The sequence below is a fragment of the Nyctibius grandis genome, chromosome 10, assembly GCF_013368605.1.
Source record: "Nyctibius grandis isolate bNycGra1 chromosome 10, bNycGra1.pri, whole genome shotgun sequence".
NCBI classification, from domain to species: Eukaryota; Metazoa; Chordata; class Aves; order Nyctibiiformes; family Nyctibiidae; genus Nyctibius; species Nyctibius grandis.
The window spans coordinates 11475476-11500968 of NC_090667.1; the positions used below are offsets into that span (position 1 = coordinate 11475476).

General features: G+C 54.1%; 1 protein-coding gene across 2 annotated transcripts in view; it reads left to right on the plus strand.

The window, feature by feature from the left end:
- The first annotated feature begins 1709 nt into the window (after positions 1-1709).
- ADRB2 (adrenoceptor beta 2) overlaps positions 1710-25493 on the plus strand; it is a 33030-nt gene continuing 9246 nt past the window's right edge. Inside the window, exon 1 of one of the 2 annotated variants that reach the window (XR_011048815.1) lies at positions 1710-4436. Coding sequence is in view for 1 of the 2 variants with exons in the window: in XM_068408556.1 (XP_068264657.1) it covers positions 1957-3127 (1171 nt within the window). In the remaining variant the exon portion in view is untranslated. The remainder of the gene's footprint in view (positions 4437-25493) is intronic. The other variant, XM_068408556.1, reaches the window with a different exon arrangement.

Below are 25493 nucleotides of genomic sequence, written 5' to 3' on the forward strand. Positions count from 1 at the left end.
CTCTTCGTTTTTCAAACCTCTGAAGCATGCAGACGCAGAAGTGGAGTGTGGAAACAGTGTGGGGAAGCCACCAGTTAGGGAAGATCCCTGCCTAGACAGATACCTCGTACCACTGTAACTGCCATTCATCTCATTTCCCGGTTCCAGCACCTCGTTTGGCCCCGTTTTAACCACAAAGCTTCCTCTCTGTACACCCGGCTCTTCCCAAAAATAGCCTGGGTGCAGCCAGGGCACGACACGGACACCGAAGGGGCCGTGGCATGGGGCCGGTGGGGTGAAGGCTGCTCCCCACCGCAGCCCAGCTGCTGCAGCCGGCGCCTGGCCCTCCGCCCCGTGGCACCACACGGTCATCCGGAAAAAACGAGGCAGAATCGTGAAGCCCCGTCAGACTCCAGCAGCTGATGTATTGCAAATAAGATTTAACATGTTTAATTGCTAATGAAGGCAGGAGTCCTCCACTGTCTCTGCTGTGGGGGGGCCATGGTGCAGCACCCAACGACACACTGGGAAAAAGCAACTCTTTCTGTTCTCCCTTTCTGCAGCACAAGGCGATTTTAGAACCACAGCCTTTAGGCTTTGCTGTCACCTCTGCAAGCCCCCTGGTGCCTGCAGGCAGCGTGATGCATCTCTGCTGGAGAGCGGCACGAGGCTGGACGGTGTCAGCACAGAGCAATGGGCAGAAATGAAACTCCAGCCACAGTGTTATCTCCCGTTCGGTTAAAAGGAAGTTTGCAGGATTCCTTAGTCCTTATTTAGCAAATTTGTTTGCTTTGGAGGGAGATACTTGTGATAGTGTCTGGGGCTAACCACATGCCTGGCTGCAGCGGGGCAGCGCGCAGCAGTCTCACAGCCTCCCCGCCTGGCCAGCGCTCCTGGGACAGTTGGGGGGTGTCCGTGCCCTGGACCAGCTCCGGGATTTACAGGTTTGGGCTGCGGCTCCATCATTCAGACACACCCCACCACCCTGTCTTCCTGGGTGCTCACCAGGGTGCTGGGCTGGGGGTGAAGCTGCAGCAATGGTGCTGGGCTGGGGGCCGGGAGGGACAGAGACCTGGGTGACATCCTGGCACAAAGTGTCACCGGTGAGGATGGGGGCTCTCGGGAAAGCCAAACCCCACTGCTCGGCCAGGCACAAAGCCTGTGTGAGCACCAGTGTCCTCAGGATTGTCCTGGTGCCACATGTCCTGGGGACGCCCCTGAGGCAGGGAGTGCACGTGGGGTGTGGGGACACGCGTGGGGCAGGGGGTGCAGGGACACCCCTGAGGCAGGGAGAGCATGTGTGGCACACCCTAGGCGAAAGGCGTGGGGACATTGCAGGGCAGGCAGCGCGTGGGGACACACACAGAGTGGAGAGCACGGGGACACCCTGGGGCGGGGAGCACGCGTGAGCTGGGGGGGGCACGCGTGGGCTGGGGGCGGTGCGGGGACACGCACGGAACGAGGGGAGACCACGGGGCGGGGAGGACGCGCGGGGCGCGGGGACACCGGGGGGTCGTGGCACGCGTGGCCGGGGGCGCGCGGGGCGGGGACACGCGTGGGGCAGGCAGCGGGGTCGGGGGTGGGGGGGTGCGAGGTGCGCGCGGGGCGCGGCGCGGGCTGCCATTGGCTGTGGCGGGCTGATGTCACGGCGGGTGTCGCTATAAGGACCGCGCGCCGAACGGGCTGAGGGAGCCGGGCGGGCGCGCGGCCGCCGCGCGCGGGACGGGAGGGGACGGGGCGGGAGCGGAGCGGTGCGGTGCGGTGCGGTGCGGTGCGGTGCGGTGCGGTGCGGTGCGGTGCGGAGAGGTCCCGAGCGGTCCCAGGCACGCACAGCGGGACCCCTCCCGCGCCCAGCCCGCCCAGCACCTGCCGTCCCGTATGCGCGGCACCCGGTGCAGCGCTGCCGCGGAGGAGCCCTAGGCAAAGCCAAGCCCCCGCCGCCTGCCCCGGGGGGCTGCTGGGGGGGTGGGGGGGGCCATGGGGGTGGCAGGCACCGAGCTGCCCGGCGGCAATGTCAGCGCCAACCAGAGCGCCGCCGACCCCGTGCTGTCGGACGTGTGGATGGTGGGCATGGGGATCCTCATGTCGGTGATCGTGCTGGCCATCGTCTTCGGCAACGTGCTGGTGATCACTGCCATCGCCCGGTTCCAGCGCCTGCAGACTGTCACCAACTACTTCATCACCTCGCTGGCCTGCGCTGACCTCGTGATGGGGCTGGCCGTGGTGCCCTTCGGCGCCAGCCACATCATCATGGACATGTGGACGTTTGGGAACTTCTGGTGTGAGTTCTGGACCTCCCTGGACGTGCTCTCCGTCACGGCCAGCATTGAGACCCTCTGTGTCATTGCCGTAGACCGGTACTTTGCCATCACTTCCCCTTTCAAGTACCAGAGCCTGCTGACCAAGAGCAAGGCACGCGTGGTCATCCTCGTGGTGTGGGTGGTCTCAGCCCTCACCTCCTTCTTGCCCATCCAAATGCACTGGTACCGGGCAGACAGTGAAGAGGCCATCATGTGCTATGAGAAAGACACATGTTGCGACTTTTTCACCAACCAGGCCTATGCCATCGCCTCCTCCATCATCTCCTTCTACGTGCCGCTCGTGGTCATGGTATTTGTGTATGCCAGGGTCTTCCAGGTGGCCAAGAAGCAGTTGCAGAAGATAGACAGGAGCGAGGGGAGGTTTCACAACCAGAACAAGGAGCAGGAGCAGAAAGGGGGAGCTGGGCACCGCCGTACCTCCAAGTTTTTCTTGAAGGAGCACAAGGCCCTCAAGACCCTGGGCATCATCATGGGAACCTTCACGTTGTGCTGGCTGCCCTTCTTCATCGTCAACATCGTGTACGTCATCCAGAATGACATCATACCCAAGTATGTGTACATCCTCTTGAACTGGCTGGGCTATGTCAACTCTGCCTTCAACCCTTTGATCTACTGCCGGAGCCCAGACTTCAGGTATGCCTTCCAGGAGCTCCTGTGCCTCCGCAGGTCCGCCCTGAAGATGTATGCCAACGGCTACTCAAACAGCAACGGCAAGAGCGACTACAACGAGGAGGACAACGTCTACCCCCTGGCATCGGATAAAACCTGCCAGTTGCTCTGCGAAGAGGGCTCCTTCCCTCACCCCGAGGACTTTTTGCACTGCAAAGGTACTGTGCCTAGCGGGTAGCCTCGAGACGCGATGGGCTCTGGCGTGGCACACGTCAGTTACACAGAGGAGCCTTTCCCTCTAAGGAAACACCCCCCCCCCCAATAATAATAATAATGAACCTCTTCTAGAGCGCACCTAAAATCTAATGGCTGCAAGAAACCCAAAACTCAGCAAACCTACTGCAAACAGGCGGGGGGCTGCCCCGGGCAGGGTCGGGTGGGCTGCTTGCTGTCTGCCTGTTTAGGGGCACCACCGTGGGTCCCTTGAGCAGGGGTGGAGGGGGGAATTTAAGGCTGTGCAGAAAGCTGGTCCCAGGAGGACCTTCCTGACCGCGGCCGGTGTTGAACTACCTCATGACCGTACTGCTGGCAGCCGGGGTCGGGGCCGCAGCCGCCTGCCGGGCGGCAGCACCGGGCGCCCCGCGGGACTCTGCCTGGGTCCCTTCTCATAACCGGTCCGGTGGCCGTGGGACCCCCTCCGCGGCCAGGAGGGCAGCCTCGGGCGGTGGTGCCAGTTTGTCCAGCCCAGGGGACTGTGCGGAGGTGGCACCCTGCGACAAACCCCCCGGGGAGGGGACGCTGGGAGCGGCGCTGAGCGCGGCTCGGCAGGGCTGTGGCGGTTCCCCGGCTGTTGCCCTCAGTGGGACAGTTGAAAGAACGCCCAGAAACAATGAGTGTTTTAATTTTTTTGCCAAGTGCTATAGGACTTTTTGCTGAAATAATAATAATAATAGAAATAAATGGACTGTTTGCCCAGAATGTGAGACTGTGACTGCGGGACTCAGGAATGTGGTACTGGGAGGTTGGGTGAAACGCTGCTACAACCACAGACGATCCTTTTGTTGAGGCTCCAACCAAAGCTTTTAAACTGCCCGGTTTGTTTAACTTCAAGTCTCAAATGACAGCGAGCCCGAGGAGGTGGGAAGGGAGGAGGTGTTTTATTTTCTGTGGCAGACTGGAAGCGCAACTCTGGCCGCGGGACGGCTGTAGGTTGGCTTGTTTGTTTGTTGAGGGTTTTTTTTCCCCTCCCTTGCATTTCGTTCCCGGGTTGCCAGAGCTGGCGGCGGGCGCGCAGGGCTGTCAGGGGGGCGGCAGACACGGGCGGGCAGGTGCGGGCTGCGGGCCGCCACGGGACGGGGACGGGGACAGGGACAGGGGTGGCACTGCTGCCCAGGGTTTGTCTCTGAAAGTCCCTGGCTGGAGGGAAGGGGCGATCGCGGTGGGAAATGGAGCTCCCCGCCCCCCCCGTTCCCTTCACCTGCGGCTGCTGTGTGACAGGCTGGACCCGAGGGCCGGGAGGATGTGCAAGTGCGGGGTCTTTTCGAAACACTCGGGAGAGGTGGGGGGAAACGGTGCCGACGGGACGTACCGGGCTCCGTGGGGCCGTCGGTGTCCCGCGAGGGGCTGCTCGGGCACCGCGTGTGTGCGGGCTCCACTCCCCCCCCCGCCAGTTCCACGCACCTGCCCCGCACCTCGGGGGTTTTGCTTGTGCTGACATGTCGTGGTCATTTCGGGGATCGGTGGGTCCCCGGCAGAGCTGGCTTTGCAGACCAGTGGGGTGCCCCGCTACCCGGGGTGCCCCGGAGCTGAGTCCCCCAGGGCTGTTACCCCCCGCTGCGGGCGGCAGAGGGGGTTTGGAGCAGCGCCGCAAGGAAGCTGGGGAGGTCGGAGGCTGGGAGGGGGAATGGAGCGGGGTTTCTGGCTGCCGACACCTCGTTGCAGTCGCTGTGTGGCCCTGGTTCTCCTGGGTGCTCTGAGAAGGACTCAGCCCAAGCGCTGGTACCGAAAGGGGCAGCCCCAGGGAGCGATGGAGGGGAATCCCCCCGGAACGGCAGTGCAGGGTGGGGGGGCATTGCTGCTGGTCTCTGCTGCGGCTGCTGCAAGGTGCAGGGCAGCGACAAACTCCTCCCCGAGCTCTCACACCCCTCATGGTAAAGCCCCACCTGGCTTTTATGGGGCTGGGGTCTGGAAACTCGTAGTGCTCCCTTCTTTCTTTCCCAAAGTGGCCCTCATCCTGCTTGGAGAGGGTGCTGGGAAGGAGGAACAGCCGTAGGAGCCCTCTCCTGCTCTAGTCCTGTGACGGGTGCTGGCTCAGCTCCGCTTGCAGCCTTTCCAGCTCAGCACTACAGCAGAGGCAGGGGATGTGCCGGTGAGCCCTTCCCTCCCGCCTCTCACTGTCGGCTTTGATGCCTGTGCCTGTCAGTGCCCTCGCCCGCTGCCTCGGTGGGGTTGTCAGCAGTGCCCGCAGTCCCTTGAGCATGAGCCACGTGAGCAAAGGAGGGGTGCGATGGCATGGTGCAGTGTGTGAGGCCCCAGGTCACACAAACGTGTGCTCTTCAGATAAACATTAACAAGCTGTCCGAGCAGGGGGAGACCCAGCGCAGGACCAGGCTGGCAGTCAGGTGCTGTTTGCTTCATACTGTGCCAGGACTGAAATGTGAGAGGCCTGTGTGCTGTGGAGTCGGTGTAGGTACCCACGCTTGGGCTGGAGATGCGCTTCAGCTCCCTGCGGGCCATGATTATTATGTAGCATTCAGGGGGAAGTGAAAATTAACCTCTTGATTGTAGCAGTCAATACCTCCTGTGTCCTTCTATCTCCTGTGTTTTTAATGGTGCCAGGATTTTGCAATGCCCAGGGGCAGGGCAGGTTAGCAGGTGGCAAGGGCACAGAGGGACGAGGTGTCCCACAGTGACAGCCAGCTCCTGCCTGGGGGCCAGGCCAGCCTCCAGCAGGCTCAGCAGCCAAAATCCCATCACCTTTGGGACAGGAGTCTCCAGCACAAAGAAATCCAGTGTCTGCATTTCAGTTGCTGTCTGTATTTTTACTGTTATTGATTATTTGCATTTCAGTAGCACATGTTGTGGACCAGGACTTTGTTGTCCAAATAATTACCCTATTTGTTTGGCTGGCTGTGTTCATATGTCAGATGTTGTGGCTGTGTGTAGCCCAAGCTGAGAGATGAGTAAGTGGCTAATGGCAGAACCACTACAGCATCCTGTGGACATGAGCGTGGAAGGGACAGGGGACGTTGGGCTGTTTGCACTGGGCAGTTGACCTTGGTACTCCAATGCTCAGCTACAGTGTTAGGAAACCTCAGACTTGCAATGAAGGCCAAGTGTTGAAGAACTGATTTCTTTCCTCTACGGTAAAACTGGTGAAATACAAACTGCGTGGTTCTGGGGGCAGCGGGAATTGAAAGAGAGAAATATTGGAAGGAAAAATATCATGGCACCACCAAAGCTGAACCTGACAAACCTTTCCTGTTCTATGGTTGAAAAAGAAAGCTGTGTAAAGGAATCCTTTGGCCTGTTAAAATATGTTATAATAAAAAGATAGTTTTATAGATACATGCCAGGCATTAAAAAAAATGGAGCACTGAAGTCTGGGCACTAGCTGCTTAAATTGATTTTAGGGTACCTGGGATTTTACACTAGCAGAGAGTTGGCTCAGGTTAAATACATCTGATACAACACACAGCGGTGACTTCATTTGAGGAAAATCACTGTGACAAAATACCAAATTCTTACTGCAAACAGAGCAGGCTGCCTTCTGCGCTGCTGATCTGTACCTCACGCCGCTGCGACAAAGGTGGATAGAGCACGGGTGGGATGCGGGTGTCAGCGTGTACAGCTAACGGGAGCTTCGCCGTACATTCACTGCTTTTAGCCACTTCGGCCAAACAGATTGTTACTGTTTCGAAAGTCTTAGTCGAGATGAGCGTCACAAATGCAGCTTTTGTGGTGTTACAAAATACTGTCCTCGACGTAGGTCCTGCTTGTGATTTGGGCAGCTGTAGTCACCACATCAGGGGCTGTCTTTGCTTTGTCCTCCAAAACAGGCAGAGTATCAAGAGCTGCTGAGTTATGTCAGTCCTTTGCCTCTTGGGAGCATTCCTGGAGAGCTTTTGCTTTCTGGGAAGCCCAGGCCTTGAAATACAACCTGCTGTTTGCTCCGGCACTGGGGAGGTGTGGAAGTGCACGGGGAGCTGGCGGAGGGGACGGGGTCTGGGTGCAGATCCCCACTGGGAGCTCGACTCGAGCATCTCGTGAGCTGTTCCCAAAGCGCCTCATATCCCAAATTGTTCAGCAATTCCTAACGCACAGCATTGCCCGGCAGTGCACATCGCGGTGCCGTGGGGTGTCGGGGTGGGCACGCGGAGCTTGGCCTCGCCTGTGGAGCCGGGTCCACAGCTGGTGGCCTCCCCTGTGGTTCAGGTGAAGGTGGGACCCCAGCCTAAGGACACTGCCAAGGCAGCGGGTACAGCAGAGAAGGAGGGAAGAAACTTAAGTTACCAAATGCACCCAAATGTTTGAAAATAGGCCAGGGATTAGTAGTGTAGAAAGGAGAGCCCAGCTCCTCCGGAGAGGGAGCGGAAGTGTGAGCACACAGCGTGCTCTTCAGCTCTCCCATGTCACAGCCACTGGGCTTTTCAAAGGGCTTATTTATGTATTTATTTACTATAAGGGACGTGTTTTTGCCGTAGAGGGGAGGGTATTGACACGGCTGGCTAGGAGTATGCAGCAGGCCGTGTTCTATCTCCCAGCATCTCTTGCCCTTCTGGTATTACAATGCTCCGGCTGCCAGGAGTCTCAAACGCCCACACTGGCCAAGGGAAGGGCTCTTGTCCCCTCCCTCTCCCAGTCCTCTGCCTCTGAGTGTTTGTTTTCACTGGTATGATGAATCCATTTCCCAAGGAGATGGGTTTATGGGCACGTTCATTCCTCTGGCAGGAGGGAGGACGTCCTGTCTTGTGTGTTCCCTTCTCTGCTCTCTGTCAGCAGATACAAAGTGCCATCCTTCTAAAAGCAGCAAGGAAGCAAAGCTTTCCTGACCGCCCGTGGCAGTGCCTGGCTGTGTCCCTGGGCAGTGAGGATGGAAAGGGGTAACTGGGGAAGGTACCTGCTGCTCTGCTCACCAGCATCCCCCCAGTCTTCCCCCTCCCCAGCTGCCTCTGCAGAAGCATCCAGCCCTGCTGAAGCACCTCATACCTTGGCTGACCCACATCTTTTGTTAATTAGTAAGACAGTATCAGTGCCTGCGCTTCAGGTTTGCAGTGTGTGCGGTACCCAGGGTGGTTCTTCAGGTTTAGATGAGCGAGGGCTGTTTTGAAAAGCCACCCTGGCCTTGGATGTTGTTCTCAGCAGAGAGGTGGTGTGACCACAGGCTCCCTGAGACTAGTGTGTTGCAAGGATTAGGGTTCCTTTCATTGCTGTTTTTACATTGTTCTTGGTTTCTCAGGTCCACGAGTAGGACCGCAGCCACTCTTTGGCATCTCCTCCCCGTGCAACAAAGTCCTTTTCAGTGTGAAAGCTTGGCTCTTTCTGAGACTTAAACCCATCAGCCCGAGCATTTCTTCCCCTTGTTATTCTTTTATTGGAGCTGTTTTGAAAGCGAGCATTAGTCCTAACCTTTCTTCCTAGGGGCAAAGAGAACATTTTGCAATGAACACACATCCCGGGCTGTGAGGACACTGTCATTTGGCAGGTGGGGTGGCTACAGCCTCTTATCAGAGACATTCCTGCGGGGTGACCAGCTACATGGGGCACCCATGGGGACCTGTAGGTGCTTTTTGTCATATTACAGAGTAGGGCAGCAATATTTCACCCAGCGCTGCCTCTTGGGAGATGCCCTACAGCTGTTCCTCAAGGGCCCAAGCTGCAGCTGGTGGCACGGGCAGACCCTGTGCACAACCGCTCCCTCTTGCACCCTCGGCAGAAGGAGTAGGGCTCGTGTTTGCCTGCTGCAGAACAAAGTACAGCCACCTCGGTCGGGAGCGAGGATGCTTCCCCAAGGTCTTAGTGACACAGGCTGGGTCTAGACAGAGCAGTGCACGCTCGAAACTGGAGTTTACATAGAACTTGGAAGGAGGTTATCTCTCCCGTAAGTGTTGTAAGAGCAGTGGGTATCTGCTGGAATTGCTGTGTGCAAGCGTGATGAACCAGAGTATTTCAAGGGACACTGAGCCTCTACAAATGCATACAACTTCAGTTTTTCTCCGGTTTTCTCACCCTCCCAATGGCAGGAGCTTACAACTGAATTTCGGTGCAATATTGCCAGTGCCAGCGAGAGTGGATTGGGAAATATTTACTTGTTTACTGTCCTTGGTAAGGTCATTTTTGCACAAGTGCATATATATTTAGATATATGTATGTATATGTGTGTATATCTCTCTCCATTATCTATTTACAGTGATATATAGATCTGTCTATAAACAAGGAAGTGTAAAGGTGTTTTGTTGTACTAGGTAGATACATAGATGAAGATCTGTATGTTTAAAAGTTCGAGTATTTATTGCAGGTCCTATTGATTGACACTGTGTTTAAATAAAGAGTATTTATGTTATGCTTGTAGTCAAGTGTCCTTGCTTAAAGCTGTTTTGCTAGCTGTAGTTCCCCCATACTCTCCAAGACTCTACCAGTGAACCCTTCAGGGCTCATGAAAAGAACCCCAACACCTGAATAGGGTGGTGCTGGCAGGGAGGCACACGCAGCCTCCTTGGGTGGGCAAGAATTTCACTCGTTTGTGCAGCGCTTTGAGCCCTGGAAACAGTGCGGAAGTTGCGGGTGCTCAGCACCTCGCCGTAAAAGGGCTTCTCTGGTTTCACCTCTTACATCAGGGTTCACAGGAAAAGTGGTTTTTAAAAATCTACCTACTCTTCTGCCTGTTTGGACTTGAAACGGTGAGAGTCTGATAGCTCCCGTGCTCCTGTGGCAGAGCAGGGCTGCTGCAGAAGCACAGACCAGTACAGCTGGGGGCTTTAATCCTCTGTTGCTGGTCACCAGTACCAGTGTTCCCTGGGACTGGGAGGAAACACAGATGTCCAGTGCGGAGACTGTGGGGATGGGAAAGGCGAAATGCTGCAAAATGTATGCAGGGCTTGTCCGTAGAGCCCGGTGCTGCCTCTGCTCTGCTCCAGCCCAGCAGCGAACCCCCACGCTGGCATTGCAACAGGACTGAATAACGACTGCGCTCCCTTTCAGCTGTCTGAGCAAGGTCTTACCTCGCCCGGGATGAGCACCACACACCTCAGCAGGGCTCCTTAGTCCTGGCTCAGCACAGTGCAAACACTGTGCTGCAGCTTCCCCAGCTGTGCTGATGTGGGGCTTGGGCTGCAGCAGGGCAATGGGGTGAATTGCCCTGCAGGAAGGGGGGTGACAGCAGCACAGGGTGGTAGGTCACTTCTGTCTGTCCCAGGTTGCTTTGTCTCCTAATTAAGACTGGAAAAGCTTCTGGGGAGGATATTTGGAAAAGTGTCCTAGTCTCCTGGCCTGTTCTCTGTTACCTGTTGCCCAGCCCTGCTGTCCTGGTGCTCTTGCTGCTTCAGGGAAGAGTGAAGACAGAGCATGGTTCATGTCAAGCAGGGTCCCAGCCCTGCATGTTGCAATGACAAGTATTTTGCATTCTTTACGCCACTCAAGACCATGATGAAAGTCTTGGCAGCAGAGGCCAGTGTGTGCCCTGCACGTTTTCAGGCTTCTCCTTTCCAGAAGCAACAGCGGGGAGTCATTGTGCAGCTTGGACAGGGAGGGATTACACCAGGCACTTCCAAAACATGGCAGATGCCCAAATTATAATTTATGGGTTTGTAACTTTGTGCTTTCAAGGGATAGAGAGCCCCAGCTAGAAATACAAGGTGTTGCCAACTGCAGGGGTCCTGAAGAGGGAAGCAGTCAGACCTTCAGCATCTGTGTCGGGGGGAGCCTCAGGTCCCATCCAGTTCCCCCCACCTCAGTTAAAACAGGATGTTCAGACCAGAGAACATTTCATATTCCATCTTACGGAAAGGTGCTTGATCCTAAGAGGTGCTTAGAGCCCAGTCCCTGCTTCACAGCACCTTTGGTGATCACCCCGAGGCTCCCAGCAGCCCCTCCTGGCCCTGGTCCTCCAGCGACACCAAAGGAAAGGCATTAGGAAACCACAGCGGCCACTGCCAGAGCTACCTGCAGTCTCGCAGATGTGACTTCATTGCAGGCGTAGGCAACAGGAGCAACGGCGAGAGGATCTCTCACCAGCCCTGGAGACAGTCTGAACGCAGCTCCCCACTCGCACCACCTCCTCGGCAGCTTGGGAGGGTTCAGGCTCCACCGCTGAGCTCCGCAGCCTCAGCCCAGTCCTGAGAAATGCATAAACAGCAAACGGCCTCTGCGAAGCCCCTGCCAAGTCCTTTCTCCCTCATGTAAATATTTTTTCCTCTTAAGTGTATGCGAGTGTGAAAAATGAAAAATCCATCCTTAATCTTTTTTTTCTCTCTGGCTGAAGGAAATGCTTGTTCATCCCTGGGTGGGGACTGCCCTCATCTTGTTATTTTGCAGCCGTCAGCCCAAGCAAGAACCACACTGCTGAAACCATTTCTTATCGCCCCCAAAGCCGTACTGCTCTTCCTGCCTCCCAAGCCCCCTGGCATCAGATCAGATGGTGCCTTCAACCATGGGTGCCTGTCAGGACATCACACTCCTTCGTGGCTGTTGGGTGGGCTGCTGCGTGTGAACAGCAAATTGGTTAGGCAGGCTTGAAGAAGCCTTCAAAACCAGTGCAAAATATCCATGGGGATGCAGGGTCCCTGCTCCAAAGCCTGAAAGTCCCACCCTCTTCTGTTGGACCCATGTCTGGAAATGCATGGCAGTTTTTCCTGAGAAAAACTGGAGCAGAAGCCCTAGATAAGTTTCTTGATGCCTGGCCCTGGAAGCAAATGGCTCGGTGAGACACATGCTAATTTTCCGATACACACTTAGTAGAGAAAGGAAGTGTGTCTGCATGTAGCAGAGGTGGTGGAAGCCCCAATATACCTGTGTGTAGGGGAGCTGGGTTGAGGAGCTGCGTAGGTACCTGTTTGCTGGGGAGTCTCTTCTCACTGTTCAGACGTTTTCTTATTCTCCATTCACCTCACCTGGATGTTCTGCTTGGGACTGGGTGGGATCAGGCGTAGGCTGTCACCCTGCTCTTCCAGCACTCTGCTTGAGACCTCGGCTAAGGTCTGTGTCTCACCAAAACAAGAAGATGTTGCTGTTGGTGGTTTCAGAGAGGAAGCGTGTCAGCGTGGCGGCCAGCCTTACACAAGGGAACGATGCTGAGATAAATCCATATCAGCCTTGACTGTAGGTCTTTGTGATACCTCATTGTAACCCAGATACTACTGTGGTGCTCTGCCTTGATGTGAGTCTGGCCAAGCGTTGGACCTTCTTTATAGAGATAAGTTAGGCTCAAAAGCTGGAGTGCAGAGCTTCTGAGCGTGAAGGGCTGTATGCACAGCTTTGAGCTAAAGAAGAGGAGCAAGAAACATTTTCCTGCTGCTCAGATGAGAAACACCCTTGTAGCAGCCCAGCAATTCGATATGGAGAGATGTTGACTTTCTAGGCTGGGTTCTAGGATGGTCTCCCAGAGGGATTTGCTGTGCTGGCCCTGCGATGCCTTTCCTGCCCCTGCGCCTTCCCACGTGCCTTGCTAGGCTCTGTGTAAGTTAGCCCAGCTCAAGCAGGACCTCTTTCCACCCAGCTTGCCATATATGAAAGACACCTGTGCTGTAAACCATCAGGTCACAGATTTTCCATTGGGATGTATGTTACTCTGTTCCTGTGCTCTTGTGGAGCTGGACTGCAGTGCTAGATGCAGTGGTATAAGCTGGAAGGTAACTCATGAAACCGGTGGTTACAGGGACTCAGTCAACACTCTACATGATCTTGAAAGCCTGCTTGTAGGAGGGTCAATGTCTGATGACAGAGACCTTTGGTGTGGAAGGTGGGAGGGAAAGAGAGATGCTTTCATGGTTGGGCTGGGGGGGTAGGTGTTACTCAGCATGACAATTTTTCTAGCACAGACATCAGAGCAGTGTCTCACCCTGAATGCCATTCTGCTTTGGGTTGTGTAAGTGCTGGTAGGCACCTGCCTTTCACCAGGACCAGCCCTTTGAAGTGCTGTGGCTCAGACACACCCCTCCCCTTGTCTTCTCCTGGCAAGCACAGGTTGTCCTTTTCCTTTCAGCTTCATGAAAGTGGAGTCATTTGTGAACTTGCCAGAGTTTTGCACAACGGAGATGGGGTCCTGAGCAGCATCAGTGGTGGCAGCAGTGGAGAGGCAATGAAGGCAAGTCTGACCCAAACCTGGAGGGCCTGCTGACTCCAGCTGAGCTACAAATATAGAGATACAGAGTACCAGTGCATACAGTTATAGGTGTGGAAGCGGAGAAGCCACTAAGCTGGGGGCACAATGCACAGCAGCTGAGGCAAAGGGGAGCTGTAGGGGGGAGATGCATGGGAGGAGGAATGGGGAGCAGAACCACAGAAGGACATCTTGTGACTCGCAGAAAGACGGCCAGTCCTCAGTAACTGCATAGCATGATTTGTTCGGCTCAGTTAAAAGCTGGCTGTGTGGTTCCCCGTCCCTTCAGGGCTCCTCGCTGCAGAGAAAGACCCTTCTTAAAAGGGAATCCTCAGGATACCTATTTATAGCATGGAAACCCCTCCAGGAGAGTCACCCGGCCCTGAATGAACATCTCCCCGCCCCCCGGCAGCAGAGCGATGTACAGGCTGTTCCTCCTGCAGCCCCAGCCCCTCCTTTGCAGGGGCCCAGCTGACATTTGCTAGCAGACCGTAAGGGACAGTTGTGGGCATCTCTCCCTGGTGCGGGAGGTGATGACACACCGGCTGCCGCCCCGCCGGGCTGGCAGGGGCAGGAGGAGGCAGGGAGAGGGGCAGGGTGCTGGGCTGGGCTGCCCCTCGCTTGGCGGTGGGGGAGAGTCAAGTGATGGGAGGCGAGGGGTGCGTGCTGTTCCCAGAAAGGAAAGGTCAGGGCGCAGAGCCGTGGCGTGTTTAGCCTCCGAGCCAGAGCCGGTGGCAGCAGGCTGGGGCCAGGGCGGCTGGGATTTCTAGGCATGACTTGTGGATGTTGGCCAGGAGAGACAGAAATGGACTGGAGAGAGGGGAAAGGATTGTTGGTGTGAAATGAAGCGGGGCGCTCTGCAGAAGTGCTGGCTAGGGGCATGATGAGCTCTCCCGTCTGCAATGCCCCCCTGGACCTTAGCGGGACCCCAGGAGGGGTGCTGGCATTGCATCTGCTCAGGTTTGGTCTCAGGCTGGGCAGGCTCCAACCCTCCACACCGGGGACAATCCGCTGCCGAGCAGCACACTTGGGCTCACTTGTTCGGCTGCAGGATAGGATTTCGGTTTGCTAAAGTTAGATGGCAGAGCCTTGGGGATTTTCCTCTCTGATGTGATATGGAAAGCCAAAGGCTTATAACAAAGTCAGGGTGATTTCAGGGATGTTTTCTTTCTCTTTAATGCTCAAAACTCAGGAGAGGAAAGATAATGATGAAACTGGACAGGGCCAACTTTTTTAGCATCGGTTTGGACAACTGCAGCTTACTGAGGGCCTGTGTCTGTAAGGAGGCTTCCATCAACTCTATTAAAGTCAACTCCATTAAAGTCATAAATACAGTACAGACTGGTGATGAAAAGAGGAGGACTCAAATGAGAATGGTTGAAGGGACAGATGGAGGCAAGCAAAGAACAGAGGCAAAATGTAATATAGCCAAAGGAGAGTGTAAAAAGATGACGAAGAAACAAATGGAGGTGAGAAATCGGCCCTAGGAGGGACAATGACTCAAGCACCAGCAGGAAACCAGCAGGAAAGCAAGAGGCTGGATCCCATGGAAAAGGAGGGAGAAGGTAGAAAGGGATTGCAGAAGGAGTAGAAACAGGGCTGGAAAATGCCATGACAGCAGGATCTTCGTTTCAGTGCAGGCGGTCAGACTGGTGCCTCTTCCTGCCTACATTAGTAGTTCCCTTGTCTGCTTTCAGCCAGTGTGAGTTTGATTTAGCAGTTGTGGCAGGAGGAAGGTGGCAGGATGAAGGGAGAGGGGACAGTTTCTCAGTGATTCAGAATTGCCAGGGGACCGTGGGTGAGAGAGGATGGCCGTTAGAGAGGCAATGCATGCACAGTTTGTTCCCAGCGTCGGGGGAGTTGTCCAAGGCAAGTGGCCAGCCTGATTTATGCTCCCAGAGCAAGAAAGGTGAGTGTTGTTTTATTTTTAAAGACAGTCTCCTCTGCCTTGCACCGTGCTACCTCCTGCAGTGGGGTTCCAGTTTCAGAAAGAGCAGGGGAAAAACAACCCCAACCAAATTAAAACATTCTGCTTTTACCCGTAAATGGCATCAAATATTTTAGTCTCAAGTCATTACTCTTCCCTCCTGCCTGACAGAGCCGGTGCTGGAAGCCCTGGCCTTGCAAGCCAGCACCTCGTGAAGATGACCCAGGCAGGGAGCAGGCAGGCAGTGGGGCAGGTCTTGGCACAGGGCAGTGGAGTGATGTTTAAACCCAGATCAGCCGAGCGATGAGCACAGTGAGAGCACACCGTGCCAGGTAGCTTCAGACCTCACCAGGCTGAGCCAGGTGGCCATGCAGTGGGACCGTGCCGGGGAACTGGTGACAATCGGAGCTGGAATTTTTCCACCCGAGGCAGAACAAGCACCCAACTCACCGAGAGGGCTAGCGAGAGATCAAGGGAGGTGTTGTTTGGGCACTGCCTCAGCTGAGCATTTCAGAGGGAAGGCAGGCTGCTCGGCAGGCTCTCCTTTCCCATGTCGCCAATGCCTTGTGTGGGGTTTGCGTTCTCCTGGGGATGGGAGATGCTGAGGAAGAGCCGGCTCATTGCAAGCAACTGGTATGCAAGAAGAAGCTCTCTGCATCTGCAAACTGCAAGTAAGGATTTAAGTGGCCCAACTTAGGTGTTCAAATCATGCTAGTGAGCAGAGCTCTGTCCCTACCGATGACTGAGTAAATCAGCTGGGACAGGGCATTCAGACCTAATGAAGGGATGTAGAGGGGATTTCCACCAGAGATGAGTGAAAAAGTGACAGCTGATCCTCCTGTCCAGTAAAAATCCAACAAATCCTGGCCCTGCGTGTCACCTTTTCACTCTGCCAGTCTCAGGGCCAGGGGTCACAAGACAGCAGTATCAAGCCAGTCCCTAGTCACGTCCCATCCTAGCCCGACACTGGAGAAGGCACAGAGCACATCACATCCGTGCTGTGCTGCTCAGGTATTCTCCCCCGCCAGCCCCAACTTTCAGCAGGCTCATCACAGCAACTTTATGGCTCCTTCGTGCTGCTGGTGTGGGAAGAAAAGCCAGGAATTTTGTTGTGGGAGGAAACTCCTGCTGCAAACCTGAGGTGCTCTGTACATAAACAGCTGGGTAGTTTCTGTCTTTAGTGGCTTTTTTCCTTCAGTGTAGGAAAAGTGCCACATCTCGACTGACGGAGCACCGCAGGGCAGTCCCGCACCACGGTGGTGTCTGCTCGCACTGGAAGCGGGAGCAGGGATGTCCCGGGTGTTGTGCTCCTCACTCCAGCATCGCCCGCAGGATCAGGCTGCCCTGTGCCGTGGTTTTGGATGGAGGTGTCCCTGCTCCGTACTGCACATTGCAGTCTTGCTTACAATGTTTTTCTCTCCTGTCTCCCCTCCCAGCCAGTGCAGATGCAATGAGGTGGCCTAAAGCTGACACTGGGTTACCTAACCCTGCTAGAGCACTGGGACAGGCTCTGTGTGTTTGTGTGGGGGCGTGTGACAGAGGAAGATGACTATATAAGTCAAATAGCTGCAGATGCATTTAGGACCTCGCTGTCATTTTAACTGCAGTGGGTTTCACGTGAATCACTGCGGTGCGTACACTGTCACAGCTCACAAACAGCACAAAATTTTGTGGTTTGGTTTTAGACAAACAGGCAAACGAAGAAAGTTGACATGAAATCATCCCGTGTAGGCATTGCCTTGCCTTGTGTCTCCTTGGGAGCGGTGGTGAGGTGCAAACGCAGAGGCTGTGCCTCTGCCCTCCGGCTCTGCCCTGCAGCCCGCAGGATTTCCCAGCTCCAGAGCCAAGCCATGATGCCGGTGCCCAGCACCATCCCTGTGCCCCCGGCTGCTCCCAGCTGCTCGCTTCTGTTTGTGCTTTGGTGTCTGTATCTGCATCTTACCCTCCTGTTGCACAGGACTTGCACCTCTGCCATCCCTGTCTGCGACCCCTCCAACGTGCCCACCAGCCCTTCCCTTCCTGCTGTCACAGCTTGGAAAGTGGAAACCTTTCATCCTCTCCTCTCCTCCATCCTGAGCTACCTCTGTCCTCTGCTAAGACTTTCCTCTCCATCTCCTTGGAGCAGTGGGGGGCCCCCAAGGACCCGTGCTGGCAGAGCTGCCCCGACTGGGAGTAGAGAGCCGCACACCAGACTCACTCCCTGGGATGGGTGCTGGAGCTCACACGGAACTGGAGGTGGGGAGCCAGGAGCCGGCAGCTGCTGGACCAAACAGTGAGCACAGAGGGAAGTCTTGGCATCAGTGCTGTGTTTTGCCAACATGATGCCTACGTGGGAGCCTGTGTGGCTGGCAGAGCAGAATACATCAAATGGCCAAATACACAAATCAAATGGGCAAGAAAAGAGTCCCTGCCGAATGCATCGCTTTTTGAATAGAAGCCATACCTGGGGAGAGCAGCAGCTTGATTTGGAAACTGGGGCAGACATGCTTGCGTAGTGCCTGCTTGTTCTCTGGCTGGCATTAGCTGGGGTTTTTAACTTCAAATGTCCACAGTGCTGAAAGAATTAGAAGGTGGGTTAAAAGAAGCATTTTTTAATGTATTTTCCATTAGGAGCTTCCACGTGTAGATAAGAGGTGCCCAGAGAAAACCAGTGGTGGACAACAGATGCAGAAAGCCTGGTATCCATTTCCAAAAACATACTGTCTACCTTAATATACCATTTCCCTTATTTTCCATCCCTCCCCTTCTGGAGCTGGGGCATTTGAGTCCTACAGCCTGGTTCTTTGCTGAAGCATCTTTTTCCTCCTCTTGCTTGTAGAAGACACAAAGACAAGCCCATGCGTTTGGAAAGTCCCCTCCCAACCCTTGGCGCAAGGCAGGATTATATAAAGCAATAACTCACAATTTCCTCTCAGCCCCCAGGTTCCTTCCCGAGTTGTTGGAGCTTTGTGTAGAGCGATGATTTCCTCTAAAACGAACAGCGAGCTCGCTTCCTTCTCGGAGGCCGCTCTGCTGCCTGCCAAGGCGCGATTAAGGAGGGTGTGGAGCAGGCACACGTGCCTTTGCAGTGAGCGTGTCTGACAGGTACAGAGACAGATCAGGACAGCCGTCTCCCTGCTGTGGAGATGGCCTTGGTGATGAGCGGGAGATGCAGCTGTGAGACGCGAGTGGGGAGACTGGGCTTTCCCAGAGAGAACGGAAGAGGTTGGGTACCAACGGGTGGTACCAGGGATGCTGCTTGGGAAGGAGTTGGGTACCTGGGTGGCACCAGGGATGCTGCTTGGGCTTTGGCATCAGCATCGCTCCTAGAAGCTTTGCTGCTCTTAGTTTGCTTTTTATTTATTACCTTGGGGTGTCTCCACAATGCAAGACACGCTGGCCAGCAGCTGTGGTGTGGAAGGGACAGGCCAGCGTAGCTCAGCTCTCCTGGAATGGCCATCGTGAGCACTGGTCAGTGCGGCGAAGGGGCCTTCCTTGCTGCAGCCATGCCATTTCCAGTGCCTGCGGGAACAGGAGCGCGTGCCCTGTGGCTAGCATCAACGCGGCTTTGCTGAAATGGTTTTGCCATGAGCAGCCCCAGAGGATGTGCAGAGGGGCCTGCAGCTACACCGTGCCCCAAGGACAGTCAGACCTCCTGCGGGGAGGTGGGAGCCCAGCAGGACTGGGACCCAGGCAGGACCCTGGCTGTATTAGGGGTGTAAACCTGTCTGTGGTCCAGATCCAGGCTGGAGTTGTCCTGCTGTGCAAGGCGCCCTTGGAGTAACATGGAGATACCCCCAGTCTTCAGTGTCTGTAGCCGTCCCTGAAAAGCAATCTGGGTTATATTGCCACTGGGTAGAGATTGTGCTGGTACTGAAACATGTGCGACTCAGGAGTGCCAAAATATGTGTTCAGGCTTTGTACATAATTCCTCAAGACCTCAATCCTCTCTGAAGCACAAAAGCTTTTGTGTGAGGTGCTTGTTGAGTGTCAGGAAGAAATACAGCGTGAGAATATCACCCTGTTCTGCAGTGACAAACGTCTACGATGCAGGACCCAGATTAGAAACCGAGAGCGCCGAGGTCTCGCTCCGCTGCGGTGACTCATCTCACAACTCGGTGCCTCGACGCACTTGCCTGCAAAATGGAGCCTGCCGGACCCACGGGGCTGGGAAGGGCAGTGTCTCTGCGAGCGGTGTCCGGGAGCTTGGAGAGAAGACGCTTCGCAACTGCCAGATATTGTAACTTCTTGGCTTCCGCAGCAGGAATCTAAGCCTCAGCCTGATCCAATTTCACTTAACAATTAAACCCTTTGGTTACTTTGCCAGAGCTTACCTAGAGCACTGTGAGGTTGTCTGTAAGACAAGTGCCCCTAGGTCATTACGCCTCACCACCGAGAGGGTGAGAGAGCGGGGCTAGAACAGCAAAGGATAAGGCGCAACCCTTTGCACCAAGAGGGCGACCCTTGCCTAGTAGCCATAGAAAGCCATTTTGTGTTATATTTGTTAGTCTTGAGCCATCCCGCCTAATCTAAAAGTGACTGCATCCCCTGAAAAAGCTTCCTGTTTCCATTAGCCCTAAGTATGCGTTGAATTTCTTTCATTCAGCTGATGACAAAAAAAGGTTGTGTTTGCAGAGAACTTTCTTCTTTCCCCCCTGCTTCTTGCATGATTCACTCGGGATGCTGCATTCCTCTGTTCTGTGGTACAAGAGGCCAGGCTAAGGAGGCAGTTGCATCACGAACATCAGTGCAAATCGGGCCAGAGAAGTCAGAGGATGCTAATGGGTACTTTTCTGTACACGTGCTAATTATAGCATCAGCAAAGCCAGGTCCAAGCTATGGCTTTGCCTGAGGAAATCCCCAGTGATTTTAGCCAGGAGTTCCAATTACCGTTTGTTACAATAAATGACTGACAGAAACGAGAGACCTGTTAGGTCATCTTGTGCATTTCTGGAGGATTCCTCAGCTGTAGTGCAAACATAGGGATGGGTATATTGTGCTCAGAAGTCACTTGCAAGTTTTTCGTGCTGTGTTTGCTCTGTGCAGGATGATGGGGTGCACACCTCTCCCCTGGACAGAAGAGTCTGGGACACCCCAGAGGCACACCAGTTCCATGCCCATGTCCCCTCTGTTTTATCCCTTTGCTCACAGTTACTGTGTTTTGGTCCTTTCTCCTGAGCTCTCCGTTCAAGGAGGGCAGCAGAGGTGTGCCAGGGCCCTGCCCGCACTTGCTCATCCCGTGCCTCTCACCGCAGGCATCCTCATCCCCATCCACAGCTCCTACAAAGGATGGTGCTGCAAATAACAAGCACTTTATTGTTAATAATAGAGACAATTTAGAGATAAGCTGCTGAGTGATTAAAGGGCTGGCTGGACTGGTTTTTGAAGCGAGAATAATAGAGCTGAATATATGTGTGCATCTCACCCGCTCCACCTTTTATCTTCCTTACATGGAAGTTGTTAACATTTGACTTCCAGTAATTTATGAAAAGCTCAGTTACGGTTTCCACGTGGACTCCCTCAGGATGGATCGCTGTGCCACAGAAACCGCTCTTTCATTGCACATCACAGGTTCTTTATCACACTGTTGGAAACTCCTGTGATCCTGAACGCTGCTTTGTCCTCTCGCCATCACAGTGAGCTTATGTATCGCAGGGTCAAATGTGGAGGAATCAGATGATGTTACGTAGCTGCTGGTCACTCTCCAATAAGAAGTTGGAGGCCTTCAGGTTTCAATGCTGTCGTAACTGCGCAACTGATTTAAAATATAATAAATTTGAAAGCCTGTCCATATCAGACCATCAGCGGCTGTAGATGAGCTGCTTGAACCCCTTGTAAACACCAGGGCTGTCATTCCTGCAGATGGACCATTCATTTTTAGATGGGGCTCCAGGTTACAGCTGGGCTTCACAGCACAGCCTGCGATTGCTGCGGGGTCATGATGCTGTGAGGGAAGGTTTGGCCCTTCCTAAAGAGCAGGGGAATTACAGTAAATCACTGAAATGAGAACCCAGCATCCCATTAACATTCTGCCCCTGCCATTTCTACATGTTCCCAGAGAGGTTTTGCTGGGCTTTTCCTCTCCTTTGGTTAACTTAACTTCTGCCAGGGTTGTCTCACTTACAGGTTCCCTTTGGGGAGCAGCAACCTGTGTCTTGCTGTTGTGTTGTGTGCAGTTGAGCTCTGCACTGGAAAGGATGGCTTAGGCAAGGCTGAAAACTCAGCCGAAGACAGAAGTAGCTGCTGATGAAGGAGGGCAAGGGCAGGGGCACTGGAGGAAGGGGTGCCTCCATCAAATGCAGCAGGTCATTGTGATTGAAACCATGAGATCAGCAACAAGCCAAGCTCCACGTCGCAGGGAGGTCTTTTTATATCTCCGCGGCAGATGCCAACCATTTGCTCACTCGCTGAAGAAGGCGCTTGCCAGAGAGCTAAGCAGAAAAGCCCCTGAGGGCTGCTATGGGGCAATCAGCAGCTTGAAGCCGGGCTCTGGGAAAACAGGCCTTCTTGCTGCGGTTGTATTTACCCAGGTGCGATGCCCGCTCCACCCATGGATTCCTGGCCGTTGCCTTCATGCTCTTTGTGCTGCAGAACTGGGTTGCTGCCCGCTGCAGGGCTGTGTTGTGTCTGCCTGCGATACCATCGGCCGCACACAGCTCCTCAGCGTGCCAGCCACTGCTAGGGCGGCTCTCGCTTTGATTTGATGAAGGAAACTAAAGCGTAGTGTGAACTGGGCTGTGGTGAGGCTGAGTATTTTCCGTGCAGGTTTAGCCCTGTAAACCATGGGAGTATTTGTCAGCCCTGGCACAAACCTCAGTGCTCCACCCTTTGATGTGGGTGAGCAGGATAAGGGAAAAAGAATCGGACTTACTCTCTTCAAGTCACATCTACTCATCTACGAGTGAACGATTACTCAAGGCAATTTTGAAAATGGGACTTAAGCTCCAGAGCTGCTTTTGAAAAAGTTACTGGAGATTTTTTGCACAAGATAGATAGATAGAACTAAAGGATCGCCAGGGCTCCATCCCTCTCCCTGCCCACACAGTCATGTGTTTCTAATATCGTTGTCACCAATTTAATGGGATGATAGATCCGTGGGACTTCCCAAGAGCAGTGTCCTTCAAACACCAATGATATAACCATGATTGCAGCTAATTGCCACTTAAATTCTCCTTCAAGTTGTTTGTGTGACTCGGGCATACACAGGGCAAAATGAATGTGTTTGCTCTTAGGTTACTCTCGTGTGAGGTGAAAAATAGGTTTGTTCTTTGTATTAGATTAAATACCATGAGGAGGGGATGGGAAGGAGTGCCAATAGATGCTGTACAGTGAAGCCATGCATGAGGGCAGTTCAGAAATAGTCTACGAGGAGAATGTCTGAGGGGCATAACATGCTGCTCAGTCTTCAAAGTAAGACTTTCTGCTCGTTCTTAGGTGGGAGGCAGCATCATGCAGGGACCCACCTGCCTCAGGTCCGGTTTCAGTGCTGTACTCTGCAGTTCTGCATGGCTCTGCCGCATTCAGCATCCTTCTCTGATGCCTCATTGCTCCCTGGCTGGATGAGAGCAGGCCACTTGCATTGCTGCTCAGGAGCCTCCAGCCTTCCTTTAGTCTTAGGAAACAGGGGTGAGAAACTGCTGCTGTGGAGAAAACAGGCTGAGAGCCCCCAGCATGGGGGAGAGCGGTATATGCTGTGCCCTGTGCAGGTTAGGGATGCGTGCAGGGAGGGTGCCAGCTAAGAGACGGTTAATGGCACCTCCACCTTCCCCAGAGCCACGTGTGTCCTGCTGGACAGTCACTGCGCAGTGTGGCTATGGAGAAGGGGCTGTGACGGGGACGGCCATGCTGTGTATGCTGCTTTTGTGTTATTTAAGTACTCTGTTAGTCGGAGTCACCACTGCCACCGGAGGGGAAGGACTCGCTGTCTCCAGATGGTTTCTTTGTGCTGAATCACTTACACTTACATAACTGCCTTTTCCCAAGCATCATCAAACTGTACGGGCCCCCAAAGTCTGCCTTAAGAAAACCTCAAAAACCTGTGGCTTTTCTTTCTTCTCCCCCTTCCGTTTGCTTTCCCCTGCTCTTTGCCTGCTCCCTTCTGAGCCGTTAACGTTCGTGCCAGCGTCAAGTTTTCGAGCTGCCATCGACTATCCCAAGGGGCACCAGCATATCTCTTACTTCCCAGTGACAGCAGCAATACCTTGCCAGGTCAAATGTTGTCAACATTTAAGGCTCTAAAAAAGAAACCCTGACCTTTACGAGCCCTGTAACCACTCCTGAGAAGAGAGCGCGCTTCCTGCCCTGCTGCAGCAGTAACATTTCACCAGTTTCTCTTTCTACGTTGATTCCTGTTCAGCAGAGAAGCTTCCCTTTCGCCCCGTGCACCTGCCGCAGTCTGGCTAAAAGGCAGCCCGAGCCCTTGAACAAACCCCATCTGTCCTGGGCAGCCCCTGACATTGCCACGTCTCTGGGTGAGGTGCCCCTCTGGCAGGAGCACAGGAGCAGGACAGAAACTGGTGACTTCTTCCTCCTTCCTTCCCAAGCATTGATGCTTGAAAATACATCACCAAGGTCATATTTAGGAACAGCTGCTTTTGAGCTGTCCCATGGCCTGGGTCCTCTCTCCAAATACGAATTTGTGTAACCTGATGGAGTGATTTGAAATCACAGGAACTGAGTTTCTCCCATAATCACCTCATGGGCAGCTGCTGCCCTGTCACTTGCCCGCTTTGCCACGTCCCAATCCCAAGAAGTCAAGCAGGTGGATAATACACAGTTTTGAAGAATAACTTCTTCTAAGGGAAAGGAAAGGATTTATTTGAATAAAGAATTTTATTTGTGGGTGAAATGGCATCCGCTATGTCTCCGAGTCTAAACCAGTATCTGCATTACCTCCTTAGTCATGTTAGTAATAATCTAGCATCCGTGTTAGCTCACACATTCATTAGGGGATGTCAGAGCTGTGCAGAGAGTTGGGTGAAGATTGCAGATGTGGAAACCAGACTTAGATCACTAGTGGCTCTGGCTTGCTAAGTGACCTTGGTCAGATCTTAACCCCTCATCTGCTGGGTGGGAGAGAGAAAGCTTCTTTCCCATCTCTTCAAGATCAGCAGATGAAATGCACCATTTTGAAAATGAGGGAAATACTTTTGCATTGATGTAAACAGGCAAATGCCTTCCCTTCCTCCTTCCTCCCAGCCACCGGTGGGACCACACTCTGGCACCAGCCACCAGCCACACACCGTGGCGCCGGGGTCTGCAGTCAGGAGCACCTCCTTCCTCCTCGGGGAGGATCACACAAGCCATTTCCTCCATCTGGCCTCGCTTCAGACCCTTTCTGGCATCACGTGGGGTCAGCGCCTGATGCACATCACACTGCCTTTAATCGAGGAAGGAGAAGAGCAGGGTGGAGGCGGGCTGGGCGGCGGGAGCATTAGAGGTGGACGGACACAAACCACCCATCTCCTTCCCCAGCGAGGCTCCACCAGGCTCTGCTCCTCCCTGGCAGGAAAGGAAACCCCAGCAGCCGCCAGCTCCCGGCGTATGGAGCAGATTGTGGTGGCTCAGCATGGCACGGCAGTCAGTGATTGTGGTGGAAGTGTCTCGTTCAGCCTCCCTGCGCTCTCCCTAGCCCCTGGGGCTAGCATGGGGTTCGTAGGCTGCCTGAGAATAAGGGACTTGGTTGTAAACCATTTCCCACATCTGAGGCCGTTCCACTTATGCCCTTGGGATCAGAGATCATCCGCACTGGAGCCTTGCATGGGAACGGCGCCTGCGAGAGAGATGACCGCAGAGCTGCACGTGAGAGACGGAGGGAGGACGTTATCTGGCATGCAGGGCTTTGGCTATAGCAGCACACTTCTCTCTGTCATAGGTTCAGGTTTGCAGAGCATCGAAAGGATGTGGTTTTTTGTGTAGTCATGAAATCATATTTCTGTACCTCGAGAGCATAGTGAGATCCCACATGCAGGGTGTTTTACATTTACATCATGTGTACATGCAGTAGCTCATGTTTCAGAGTTAACCTCTTCCATTAAGGCTTCAGAAAGTATCTTCCCTTTCTACAGTCCTCCCACTTGCCCTGATAGTTAATGTCACAGTTGCAACATTTGAGTAAAGTCTATCAACTGCAAAGAGTTGCACGTGTCCTAGCACATTGCACTGCTGTCAGGAAAACACAGGGAAGAAAATCATTATTCGCCAAAATACATAAAACCCCAGAAAAGCGTTACACAAGGCTCCCAACTCTTCAACAGTCAAGAGCTCCTGCTGGGGGATTGCAGGATTTTACAGTTTGATTTAATAGTTTCAAAGAGAATTGTTGCTCTGTTGGGAACCACCTTCAATCTGTTCAATGATTAAA